General features: G+C 35.5%; 1 protein-coding gene across 1 annotated transcript; it reads right to left on the bottom strand.

The window, feature by feature from the left end:
• LOC100809372 (GBF-interacting protein 1-like) lies at window positions 1–11,868 on the bottom strand. Its single transcript, XM_003544231.5, has 11 exons — window positions 11,376–11,868; window positions 8,748–8,791; window positions 7,317–7,422; window positions 6,838–6,964; window positions 6,322–6,704; window positions 6,045–6,227; window positions 4,348–4,732; window positions 3,785–4,082; window positions 3,532–3,693; window positions 1,066–1,554; window positions 1–801 (listed from the first exon to the last, which is right to left on the bottom strand). Exons 1-11 carry the CDS (start codon window positions 11,536–11,538, stop codon window positions 505–507), a joined length of 2,637 nt encoding a protein of 878 aa, XP_003544279.1. The 5' UTR covers window positions 11,539–11,868; the 3' UTR covers window positions 1–504.
• Between the last annotated feature and the right edge of the window lie 1,698 nt (window positions 11,869–13,566).

The raw sequence follows: 13,566 nt of genomic DNA, 5'->3' as shown, positions 1-13,566 counted from the left end.
TTAAGTAAATGATTTTTCTTGCTATCAAAATTCACTTTACAGGTAAGACAAGGGGCACCGGAAAAGCTTTCCCCACCAACCTAAACCTTCCAAACCCTATAAACCCAAACTAAAAACAAAGAATGGACATTTCTCATCACTCAACAATTCTCTTAATAGAGTTCAAGGACCCAACAAAAGATAGGGAAGGAAAAGCTTGGAGCTATGGAAAGGTATTAATGGTAACACAAAATAGCAGGAGTAAAAAAGAGAAGGCCTGCATATGTTTCTACCTCATCTAACATTAATGGTCAATATCGGTTACAGGTGTCCTACCCTTCATATGTCCTAAATCCAAGCAATCTGAAGATCATATTGGCAAATTTTCCAGCTTCTTACCCTCAAAGGTAGCCAATTGCCATGTTGTTTGCCCTCAGAAATCCAACCATATTTTGGCATTTCTCAAAAAACTTCCCCAGATAGGACTCAATTATCTAATTTTAGCTGTCAGAAAGACTCCTGGCCTCAGTAGTTGCTCGGCCAATTGATTTGTGAATGCTGAGGCTGCTGATAAACGTTGCCTCCAGGTCCTACCATATCAACTGCTCCAGCCATTGTCTGGGATTGTTGAAGCAGTGGATGAACCGTTGCTGCCGTCACTGCTTGTGCAGGGTGATACATGCCCGCAAAGTTGCCATGGCCAGCCTGAGTTGGGGCAAAAGTCACATGCTGACCCTGAGGAGGGAGGTTGTAGAATGTGCTAGTGGGCAAACTGGTAATGTCTCGGCCAGGTGCAGCCACCCACACTGCTGAACCTTCGCTCTGCGGTGGAAATTCAGAACATAATTATCATCATAAGTAGGTCTTCTGGTACCAAAAATAAAAATATGTCGAGTACAGTAGTAAATTTCATGGCATATGCTTTTCATAACTGTCTTGTAGGAGCTGGGGTTAAACCTGCTAAACTAAACTTAATTGAACTTCTATATGCAAATGTAGTATTTGTCTGACCATTCAAATAAGAGGCCATTAATGTTCTTAACCAAATTAACAAACTTGAAGATGCAAAAGTGAAAAGGAACTAACCTGCTGTCCACCGATGTACACATTGCTTTCCTTGAACTGAGAGGAACCAAGATCCTCATTGGAGGTTGAATTCCCTGCAGCTGCTGCAGAATTATGATTGTAACCAGCTGCAGAGGAGCCATATACACCATAGGCACTTGGCATTACAAGGTGAGTTGGGTTTGCTGCATTTGCACCAGGTTTGAATTGTGGAAGAGGATATTTCATTCCGGTGGGAGCAACAGCTGGGGGTGGGGGATATACAGTGCTGGCCTGTGGTTGTTGAGGAAATGCACCATTACCCATAAATTGATGGATTGCTGGAGGTGAGACATAAAATGGTGAAAAATAGGGACTATAAGGAATGTAGTTAGGAGGGTAATGGGATATATGCACCCCACTAGGTCGGAAGACAGGGACAGGCTGTTGAGTAACAGCTATTGAGCTTTGCATCAGCCCAGCAGCTTGAGTCACAAGTGGTGTTGGACCTGCGGTGGACAAGACACCTCCCTACAAATAAACATAAAATGGCTTAAATTCATCAAAAACTTTGTGCACCAATCAAATGGTCAAAATTACATAAAATGCTTTAGAATTTAATGATTGGGTCTCTTCCCATGATTTCCCAAAACGATAAAATTCTATTTCAAGAAAATCATTGTTGAAAACACTATTTTAATAGTATTATTATGATTATGAAGTCAGTTCTAGCCAGCAGCATCAATACAACAGGGAAAAAAACTCAAACCAATTTAATGTGTGAAGAAAAACTACATGGCCAACACAGAAAGAAGAGCACATGTTCACTGATAGACTACATTTATAAAAAGTACAGAGTTGAATGAAAGCACAATAATTTGGTATGCCTATTAAATTGGTTAAGATGTTCTACATCAGCTATGGCCAAAATGCTCCTCATAAGGCAACTCGGGTAGTTGGGCCCTCCTTGAGTTAGATTTTGGGGTTGTGTTGGGCCTTATTCATTTCTAACATGGTATCAACTATCAAAGCCTATCTAGTATTGATGTTAGGTTACCCACAGAGGTTCAGTCCTAAGTGTGAGAGGGGTGTTAAGATGTCCATAGCAACTAAGAATATAGAGAAAATACTGCTTACAATACTTGCAATCGTTCTACCTTAAGCTAGTTTTTGGGGTTTAGTTAAGTCCAATTCACTTCTAATAAAATCATCTAACAAATGGAAGCATAATTTTTTGGCAGCCCACGATAACTGATTATCTCTCTAATTTAGTAAAGCATCTTGTCAAGAACTAACTCTCCAAAAGTTGAAGTTGTTAGGTGGGGATTCACCATCGCATAAGAGTCATTTAGGCTTGAAGCATGGATGACAGTCTAGTGCTGAAGTTCAGCTTTATTTAGGAGAATGTGGGTGGCAATAATCAAACTCCAAAACACCACATGATTATATAGGTTGTGGTTGTGATACAATGTGAGAGGAGTTCAAGATTTTAAGGGGACTTAGCAGTGGAATAGTACCAGGATGAGGTTATATAAGATGGAACCACTCTAATACCATGTCTAGCACCAATTTTCCCAAAAGTTTAAGCTATCATGTGGAGGTTTGTGAATGACTTTGCATCCCTAACAGTATTTGAAAGAAACTCTAGAAATAAACAGGTTCAACTTCGCCAATTATTGTTCCTCTATTCACAATTTTCCCAACTTCCCTCCTATGCTGATGATCAGCCCGTGATTTAAAAATGGTTTCGGCACAAAATAAGAAACGGTCTCTCCAACGCATAAATGGTTGGGAATTCACATTTTCATCATCTTTGGTAAAATCAAGTCCCCCATGAAGACATTCATAAACAGCTCTACCATAATTCTTAGCGGATAACCCCAATTTAGGTTTAATAGTACATCCTAATAGCGGACGACCATACTTGTTCAATTTATCTCTCTCAACTTGGATGCCATGAGGCGGACCTTGGAAAGTTTTAATATAAGCAGTAGGGATTCATTTGCAAATCCTTAAGATGTAGAGCGTGCAGGGCCTTGAACCCAAACACATTACCAACAATGGAAGTAAACATGTTAGTAACAGAACCTTCTTCAAAAAGGCTAGAAAATTAACAGGACATAAAAAGCTTAGCTTAAGAAGTATATGCAAGAAAATTCAGCTGTGACAAATATAGAGGCACAAATATACTTTCAAGTTTAACTGTCACCAAACCTAAAAACCATTAAATAAATGGATCAAATATGTACTAAAATATCATTTCAGAAATGGATCAACTATTAAGCTCATACTAGACATAATATCCTTTCAGGAAATAACATTGTTTGTAGATATTCTACGTAATCAAAACTATGCTGCCAAATATGCATAAAATAGATATGCAATTAGAAATGAAATCCAGTTTTACAATACAAGAAGCATGCAGAAAAACAGTATGAAGGAGATTGAGAAACAAATTATATGGATGGTTCAGAAATGAATTTGAATAGCAATATAATCAGTGCAAACCTCTTGAGGAGATTGAGAAGTTGGAGCAGGAAGCACTGTAACATTGCCATTGTACTTGGTGTTAGTCCCAGCAGAAGAAAAAGGTGAAAGGCGACCGTCACTATCACCACCTGTGCGATAAAACTGGGCATAGTAACTAGCCGGATCCAATTGTTGATGAACCTATAGTAAGATAACAACCAGCCTTTTAAGCAACAAAAAGACATAATGAATTAAACAATGAAATATAAAAAAATATAGGTAGCAGGCTCACAATAAAACTTGGAAGCCGAGAAGCATCACGTGTTTGAGACTCAGAATTGTCAAACTGTGTAAGCTGAGTACCCAACATTGGGGGCATGAATCCAAAACTGTAGTTTGGAGAAGTATGTACCCCTGAGTACTGATGACCTCCAGATGGCAAAGCAGTGTCTTGCTTGGACTCGTTATACTCTTGAATAGCACTGGATGAGCCATCAACCTCACTGGATGACAAATTCTCAGCTCCATTAGTGGGTGATTGTGGATGGTCAGGATAATCTCCAACCTCAGAAGTAACTGCAGCATTTTGACTGTTGATTTAAAGAAAAGTTGTCAGAAAACAAAATGGAAAACTATTGAAAATTAAGTTAAAATGTTTTCCTCAAAAATATTGGTATAGAAAACAATAGGGATATGTGGTTGAAATGACAATAGAAATTCAAGATACTTGTTCCAGCAAAAAAAAAAAAACTGCAAAAAGGGTTAAAGTAATACTAGGATCTTATAAATAGCATTATAATACCAGAAGTGGATGGAAGAAAAATAAAATTATTTAGGCAGGTCACTAGTAGGTACCTTGAATCCTGCTCCTCCACAGTTTCTTCAATAGTCTGAGATGTTTCAGAAACAGGTGTAGAACTCTTTTCACTCTCTGGGCCACTTACATAGCTTGTATTAACTCCCAAAGCAACTCCCAAACTTCCAAAGCTAAACTTGTTCTTTTCAGAATCAGGCACAATGATATGGTTTGGAAGTATAACATGTTGACGCTGTGGAAGATGCAAATCCTCCAGCTTCCTCTGCAGTTTTGAAGTAGCTTCTTCAGAGTTAAGCGCACTAGATGCAGATTGTAACTGACCAGTTGGGTCAACTGAAACAAGAGCCTCAGATGCACTAGCTGGTCCAGAACCCTGATTAATCGTATTTGTTGGCTTTGGTTTCCACTCCTTATTAGAACCAGCTGTTGGAAACAGAAATTAATTATAAATCTAGCGCAAGTCATCCTAACAGCATCTAACAAATAAGAAATCCCCACCAACTGGGATCAACTACTAGGAGTAATTGGCAGCAGTGGAAGAAAAAGTCAATCATCATAAATGGCTACACCTAGGAAAAATTCGTAAGCGCACACACCATTACCAGCATATCCATGCAAATCTATACAAATATGCATCTACCAATATCTTAAAATTAAAACCATACATTCAACAGTTAAAGACACCAGAATATGGATATTAACTGGGTAATGAATAATGACAGAATCTTTACAATCACATAACAACTTGCATAACAAGATACACAAAACAGTATGCATCACAAATACCTACAAGGCATGGGAGGTTTTTCTACATAAATGTAATCCTGCTATGATAATATCATGATAAAATTTCTACAATATGAAGCAACAAAGCCTCATTCCACAATATGAGGATAGCTGTGTGGATCAAACAGCGTTGCTCTATCATAAACCCTTTTTTTTTGGGGGGGGGGGGGGGGAACCAGATAATGATATTTTTAATGAGTATGAAACTACTAACTCAACAAAAGGAAACATAACTTGGTAATGACAAAAATATAAACCTCCAAAATTTCAATACTAAAGAGAATTATAGGTAAATTGTGTTAGGACACACTGTACACACATGTTGTGGTACTTATTGACTTTGACTTACAATAGTTTATAAACATTCTAACATAAATAATAATATTCTAATCAATGTTATTAATGGTGGATGGCAGAAAGCCAAAATTATGCCATAACAAAATAGCAGATAGTGTTGAGGACTATGGCAGAAACATGACAATGGAAACTGTAATAAAGAATAATACATACAAAAACTATACTAAGAAAACTGCAGAACGAACATAAATGAACCACTTAACAGAGGTAAAAGAAAAAAACACAGACTTGGAGAACATACAGACTCAAAAAACAGGAATAATAGGCTCAAAACACAGAAAGAGAGACTCAAATATCAGAATATAGAGGAATAGAGAGAACAAAGAAAGAAACAAAGATGAATAATCAAAGAGATGGAAATAAAGAACAGAGACTTCGGAACAGAGAGGTTAAAAAAGAGAACCAAATTATTCAGCCTCCAGAGATGGCCTATTTTGCTGGAGAGGGTTGTGGGGGCCAGGGGACACAATAGCAACAGAAGAATGAACACAAAGCTCACACATAAAACATATTCATGCATGATGCGTCTAAATCTAGGGACTATGCAGGATACAAAAATGTACCTTTTGAACAGCAGGGATATAAACTTTACCTTTTTGAGGGCCAATTAATTGTTGTGATCGACTAGTGTAATTAGAGGAAGGTCTACTGGTTGAAGGGCTACTATGAGTTACTGCTGATGAAGTGGATGACATCTCAGTAACATGATTCTTTGCTGCTCCTTGGGATTTGCCTTGAATCTTTCCTTGCGCAGGAGAGCTACCAATCTCAGAAGCTGGCATGAGTTAATGGAAGGAAAATTCTTCGTTAATTACACTGGAAAACTTTAAAACCAACAAATTATGGAAGAAAATATCAAATATTCTAACCAGCAGTTAATTTGTTCTCGGCCGAGTTAACAGCACTTAATTCCCCAGGAGGGTGTAGGTTTCCCACTTCACGTCTAATTGCACCAACAGCACCAGGAAACCATAAATCATCAGATGGAACAAGTACTGGGTCTGAAGAAGAGAAATGGGCAGCTGATGAAGATGCTGGGTGATTACTGGAGGAAAGCATTGATCCACTTCCTGAAGCAACTGCTGCAACTTTATTTGAACTATCAGAAGGCAAAGCACTATTCAAATTATTAACATCACAAGAAGATGAACCCAATCTGTCTCCAGTTCCAGCAGATAAAGGGGAAGGACTTGCACCACTAGTAGTTCCGGAAGTTACGCTTGTCTGACCATTGGCATTAATGGGTACAGAGCTGAAAAAACATGTATAGTTATATGTAGTTTGAACCAAATGTACCAGAATTTAAATTCAAATAGCAGTAAAATAATTGACAGAGGATAGTAATAACAGTTAGCAACACGGAACAAATTATTTGATATAGCCACCTTGTTCCAGAACTTTTTTCTTTAGATATTGTCTCTTGAGAAGCTGACAAAGGTGGCACAACTTTCTCAGTGGCTTGATGAGTTCCACTATCTTTTCCTGTACCAGAATTCTTGCTACCAGCAGCATCTGAGAGAAGATCCATAAAACATAACATTGATTTAGGTGCACTGAATGGCCAACATAATATCTAAATTTGTGTAATAATTGAGACTAGAATCAGATTTAGCCAGTATTTTTCATCTAAGCTACAAGGTATACACATAAATGGCCAGGTAACAACTTCCAAGATATGCAGCATGACCATTGATTTGAAATAATGTGACAGAAAACAGTCAGATGATGTTACACCATGTTCAGACTCATCTATCCATTTCTAATACTGCTAGACATACAAAACCTAAAGTAGTCAAAGCCAAAAACTATTTCAACTGACAAGAATAAACCCTCAAATATGTAATAGTTGTGAATGGTTATTCACCATGAGATACATTATGAGGTGAAAAATTTCCCCGACCACCCCTAGCTCCCCGCCCTTGGGTACCATGCCTCCAGCGTGGCTCCACAGATTCTCTGTTGTTAAGATTCTGCAAAATCATAAACAAAAGAAAGGAGAAACAAGAAGAGAATTAGCAAACTACATTGAATGATCAATAAAATTTGAAAATAATTAGAGCATAAGTAAATGAAAAGAGCCACATCGCATAAGCAAACAAGAGACACAACTTCTAAAACTCCTAAAAGTATCATCTCTCTCCTGCAAATGAGGAATAGAAGTCTATCTACCAATCAGAAATGAAGTACTAGGCTACTGGCTGAGAAGAAAAATGTCCTACTAGATTGGTGCATATGCTATATACACTCTAGCTTGAGCAGGAGTGTTTCAAAAATATCTATGATATTAGTAATGAGTAAAGTCAATTAGTGCTCTAATTAAGGAGTTGGTTTCTCTAGTAATAAGAAAACTAATTGCTAATAGTCTTAAATAGTGCACAATAGCAGTGCTATAGCACTGTCATGGCATGTTGCAGCACCCTGCCACTCTTCTCATAGTCTGTTGTGAGACAACTCTCGCCTGTGGCACCACAAATTGCAGCCACACTCTCTTTGATAGAGATGATTATTTATACATCAGTCAGACTTCTCCAGGAAGCCAACAGGACTAACTCAACTAACCTACAGCTGTCATAACAGACTGAGTCTATGACAACTGTCACAACTAACACGAATACTCTATCAGTCCAAGTTAACTAAAAAAGCTAGAGGAAAAAGCAAAACCAAAGAAGAAGGCGTGAGCATCGAAGGAGGCGTGAGCATCGAAGGAGGCGTGAGCATCGAAGGTTGAAAGACTTGGTTTTGATTAAGTACGAGAAAGCTCTTGAAGAACATTTTGAGTGTTGTTATGTGATGGATCTCATTCTCCTAATTAGTATTGATGATCGTAATAAGCAGTTCTTAGGAGAAATGGGTTTAGATGACAAGGCTGCTGAAGATGAATTGGTTTTCGATGATGATCCCTTGACTTGGGGAGCCGTTGCTGATGCAACCAGGGCTAGTGAGTCTTTCACATACACTATATGGCAAATAAGACCAAAGAAGACAGCTTCAACTGCTAGTTATAATTTAGGTGTATCTTAAAACTTCAAAATAGTGGTCATCCCATTACCACCGATAGCATTTTTGGGGTCAGCTGCCCCTCACCACTATTTAGGATTAACTACCATGCTATAATTAAAGTTGTACAATTATAATATTCCAATGTGGTATGATTAGACACAAATTTCCAGTAAGCCTCAGTTTTCAATTACTATAATCTATTCAACAATAGGAACAAAAGAAACAATAGATAATCAACCATGAGAGCCAGTTAGTAATACATTATTGAAGGCCATTACTGACTTAAATATCTCACCTCCTTTCTTCTATCCTTCTTTCTCTTGACCTCATGAAATGTGTCTGCAAAAAATATATTTATGTTAAGATATTGACGTCACAAGAACAATAAATATGTAACACAAATTAATGTATAAACTCATTTACAATTTACATCAAAAGTTAAGAACCAATGAGCCCATAGAAATCAGGGATGAATGAAAGGCATTCAAAAAGAAAGGGATGAAAGATTGAATCAATAACCCCAAAGAAGGAAAAGCCCTGCCCAAGCTACTTCAGCACGACATTATAAAGAACAATACTTGAATGGAATTGGAACATTATATGCAAAATGATGACAACATGAAACTTCACACTCCAACCAAGAACCCAGAAGGGGAAACAATTAAAAGAGCATGAAAACTATTATGAAGACAGTAATGTATTACCAAAGGGCAACTGAACACACATCTACAGCCAATCAAATACATGAAAAATCAACTGCGCATAAAAATTAAAACTGATAATTAATAGTCTGAAACAAAGATTCATTGCTTAGGATTTACCCATTAAGTAGACAACTACAACAACAACAACAAAGTCTTATAAATAAGTAGACAAGTAAAACAAGCAAATAAGAACTTCAAACTTCACACGTCAATAGATTACTCCACAGAAATGACATGCCTTTAAGTTCAGACAATCCCATGGACATTACAACATACAATAGCATATCAGAATGGCTCTTGGTCAATTCTGAATCCTTGTTGCAATGCACTTCACTTTTGTGTCATGGAGCGCCACAATAGTGACCTATAGTGTGGTTCAACATGGACTGTAGTGGTTGCTATTCTACAAGGAGCCAAATTTGCTGCTCTAACTTAATTGTAACCCATCTACACCAATGGGCTACTGGCTACACCATATTAGGGAATCGAGATCCACTGACACCAACATACAAATGTAAGGATCACAAATCATGTTTACAGAGTGTCACACATAGCATCTTGCTCTGTTGAGTCCAAATGTAGGAGAGGCTCCAGTAACTATTTGTCACCCTCTTCCAACCTTGCTCGGGCCTTCAACGCTTCATTCGGTATTGCACCCAGCTCAGTACCCTTGTTTCACATAGTCATCTCCTTCAACATAGAATGTAAGACTAGCTGCACCTTTGTAATGCAGTTGTCTCAGTATTTGTTCCTCTTCTTTTGTTCTCTTATATCTCTTCCTATTTGTAGGTTGTTCGCAGTCATCCGTGGTTGTAATAACTATGCTAAATATGATTTTAGTTTTAACTGCTATGCTCATGAATCATGAAAAATTAGTTAATCTTGACCTTTTTTAAACTGATACCTGTAGTATTTTTTGTCTACTCCTGTACTATTTTTCCTATTCCAGTACCAGATGATTTATTAAAGTTTTAGAACTATGATTATCAATAGTGCTATTTACAATTTTTTTAAGTGTTTCCATTCAGTCAACTTTTTTTGTTATGTCATCGCACTGTGATCTGCTATACTGCTATAACTTTGGATTTGGTTCCAAATCCTAAACATATCATGAGAAACTGCTCCAACGTAGAAGAATGCAGCCAAAATTTTACAAGAACTGCAAGAAAATCTTCTCATAAACATGTAGCAACAATGTAAAATAAATGAAGTCTTATTTTCCAAATTAGCCTTACACACAGCACAAAACATGGAAAAGCAATGCAAAGGCTGTGAATTTGCAACAAGCCAATGGCATTAATCATCCAACGAAAGGGGTTTAGATTTCCAAATCAGCAAGCCAAGAAGGAAACTCTCTTTATCATGAGAATGAGTAAGAAACTAGAAATAGGACATACATTAAAGTATAAAGGAAAGATTTTGGAGTAAAAAATTCGGGGGGAAGTACTATATTCATCAAGTTAGAAGACAATGCCTTACCAACGCATAAATATCCTTTCATAAGAATCCAGTTCTGGTCTACATTCAACTCAATAAACTATTAGCAGCTAAAAAGATAGTTATGAAGTGCCAGGCATGTATTTGGAAAATGAAAAACTGAGGAAGAGATTGAAAAGATTACATGAAACCCCATAACAGCATCATTAATACTCATTTAGAATTAGAAACCCAATAAGCCAAAGCAACCACTCTCAACACATCAAACACAAGTTCCTTGCTTAAATATCTCGCATTCTAAACTCCACCAAACCAATCGTCAAACAAAATAAAATATCAATTGAACTCAGATTCAGTGACAGTGCAAGCTTAAACACAAAACCAGCTCAACGCATCAACAAACAAACAAATAGACAGTGGAGGTTGAACACGAATAAATGATACCATAAATTATTCTGAGTTTCTGACTCCAAGAGCAAAGTCCATAATAATCTAAACAAATTAACCAACTACTAAGTCAAGCTACACAAAGCCCCTCAGAAACCAAAAGGGGTAATAAAAAAAAAACTAAAAAAATCCCCTTCTCAACCTAACAAAAGTGTCTCAACAGTGAAACCCCATCATAGCAACACACAATCATTCATTCAAGGTCACTACAAAAAAAAGGGGGGGTAAAAAAATCAAAATCAAAACAAAACAAAGGAACCCCAGATGAGAAAACACAAAGTCCAAACACGGATCACAACAAGAACAGAGATATTAATAAGATCAAGATCGAATACCCTGAAGGAGAAGCTTCTGAGTGGTCTCGTTGGGATCCATGGAACATTCCTTGAGCATTGCATAGATGTCTTCTTCACTGTGATTGCCCGTGATCTCCTTGATGTTTTGGATCGTCCTCCTGACACTGCTCGGAATTGAAGCCCTAAACCCCGCACCGCTCATCTTCGCAACACAAAGTCACAAACTTTGCGAAAAAAATATATGTGGGCAATGAAGACAAGGGAGCAAAGAGGGGTCAGTGATTAATTGGGTTATGCAGAACAAAAAGGAGCACTAAATAAACATAGAGAGAGAGAGAGAGAGAGAGAGAGAGAGAGAGAGAGAGAGAGAGAGAGAGTTCAATGAGGATTGGGAGAGGGTATGTATGATCTATGGGGTTTGAATTGATCAATCTGAATTCTGGAACTAGGAATATGGGGGAAAGAGGGAGCAAAACCAAGTGTGTATGTGTCTTTGTTTATATATTTTTTTTCTTATAATTATTTTTACAGAGTGAAAGACTTTTTGGTTCCCCTGCTTCTCTATCTTTTCCTTCTTATTTGCCTTTTCTTTTCCTTCTTACTTGCCTTCTCTTTTCCTACTATTTTCCTATGAGTTTTCCTCTTTTACTTAATTATTACTAGAAGCCAAAATTGTAAAATTAGTCCTCCACTTTATCTTTAATTTTAGATTTGGTCCTCCAATTTTTTAATTCATGAATTTGATCTTTCTATTTTGTAAAATCCTTGCAATGTTGGTCCCCTACACCACAATTGCATGTTAACTCTTAGAAAAGAATGTAACTGTCACGTGTCATAATTAGTTAATAAAAACATCATTTCATCTTTCATGGAATTGACATCCAATCAGAACATGACATATGACAGTCATAAGAACGTAACACGTGACCGTCAAAGTCACTTGCTAACCATTACATTATTGTTTTTATTAACTAATTATGACACGTGACAGTCACATCCTTTTGTAAGAGTTAACGTGCAATTGTGACGTATGGGGCCAACATTGTACAATTTTACAAAATAGGAGACCAAATTCGTGAATTAAAAATCTGAGGGACCAAACCCGAAACTGGAGATAAAGTGGAAAACTAATTTTACAATTTTACCTTACTAGAATGTTGTGATACATACGGCAAACACTTTTTTAAATATTGTTATAAAATAAATTTTAAATATATTTTTTTAAATTTTCTGGTAAGAATTATTTATAATTTTTATTATAACCATTTAGTTATTAGTTATTGTTATCTATTATTAATTGTTATTAATATTATATATTCAGTAGAATTTTAAAAAAAATACAATGAGAGAAATAATAATTAATTATATGTTAAGTAGGTTAGTAATTTATATAATTTTTAAAAATAATATTACAAACAATCTAAACTTAGACTTGTTGGTTGTAATAAAAAATCAAAATAAAATATTTATAAAATGATATTTTTAATTATTTATTTTTAAATTGAAACTTAAATTCATATGATATGATGTGTCATTGGTAAAATATGTGTCGATTTTTAGAAAATTATATAAAAAAATTAAATTTTAACATATAAGAATTTTTAAAATTTTGAATTAGGAATTATAAACTAAAATTAATAGTTTTGTGCTAGATATCAATAGTGTATCATAAATATAATAATTTTTAAGTTATTAATTATTATTTGTAATATAAATAGTCAGTAAAGATCCAATAAATTATTATATCTTAAAAAATTTGGAAATAATAAAAATAAGAATTAAATTTGTGTTCACTCAATAATTATTTATATTTTATCTTAATTTAAATATGTTGTAATTTTGAATCAAAACATATTAATGTTATTAATTAATTTGAATTAAAATATATTACTCCTAATTACTTTAAATTAATTAAATTAAATACTTTAAAAAATAATTCAGCATTTCATGTTGAATATTTTTATTTTATATTTAATTATTTTTACTTACTAAATTACAATGAGTTAGGAGATATCCATGTCCAACAAAATATAAACCATCATTTTACTAGAATTATGTATTTTTTCATAAATCAATCAAATCAAAATTAATTTTTTAAAATTTATTATACGAATAAAAGATATTTCTATTTGTTTCTAAATTTTAAAACTTCTTCTATGATTTCAATTTTTTTACTCAATTTACATATCAACTTACTTAATTTATTTCATATTGAATTATCTTGGAATAC

This window comes from Glycine max, chromosome 14 (genome assembly GCF_000004515.6).
Source record: "Glycine max cultivar Williams 82 chromosome 14, Glycine_max_v4.0, whole genome shotgun sequence".
In the NCBI taxonomy this organism is placed as follows: Eukaryota; Viridiplantae; Streptophyta; class Magnoliopsida; order Fabales; family Fabaceae; genus Glycine; species Glycine max.
This window is presented reverse-complemented; position numbering and strand designations above follow the sequence as displayed.

Excerpts from the sequence above, each read along its gene's own strand:
- LOC100809372 (XM_003544231.5), bottom strand. The coding sequence starts at position 11,538 with ATGAGCGGTGCGGGGTTTAGGGCTTCAATTCCGAGCAGTGTCAGGAGG. Across the intron at positions 8,792-11,375 it reads TCAGAAGCTTCTCCTTCAGG|ACACATTTCATGAGGTCAAG; the intron begins GTATTCGATCTT and ends TATTTTTTGCAG. Across the intron at positions 6,705-6,837 it reads GAAAAAAGTTCTGGAACAAG|CTCTGTACCCATTAATGCCA; the intron begins GTGGCTATATCA and ends ATGTTTTTTCAG.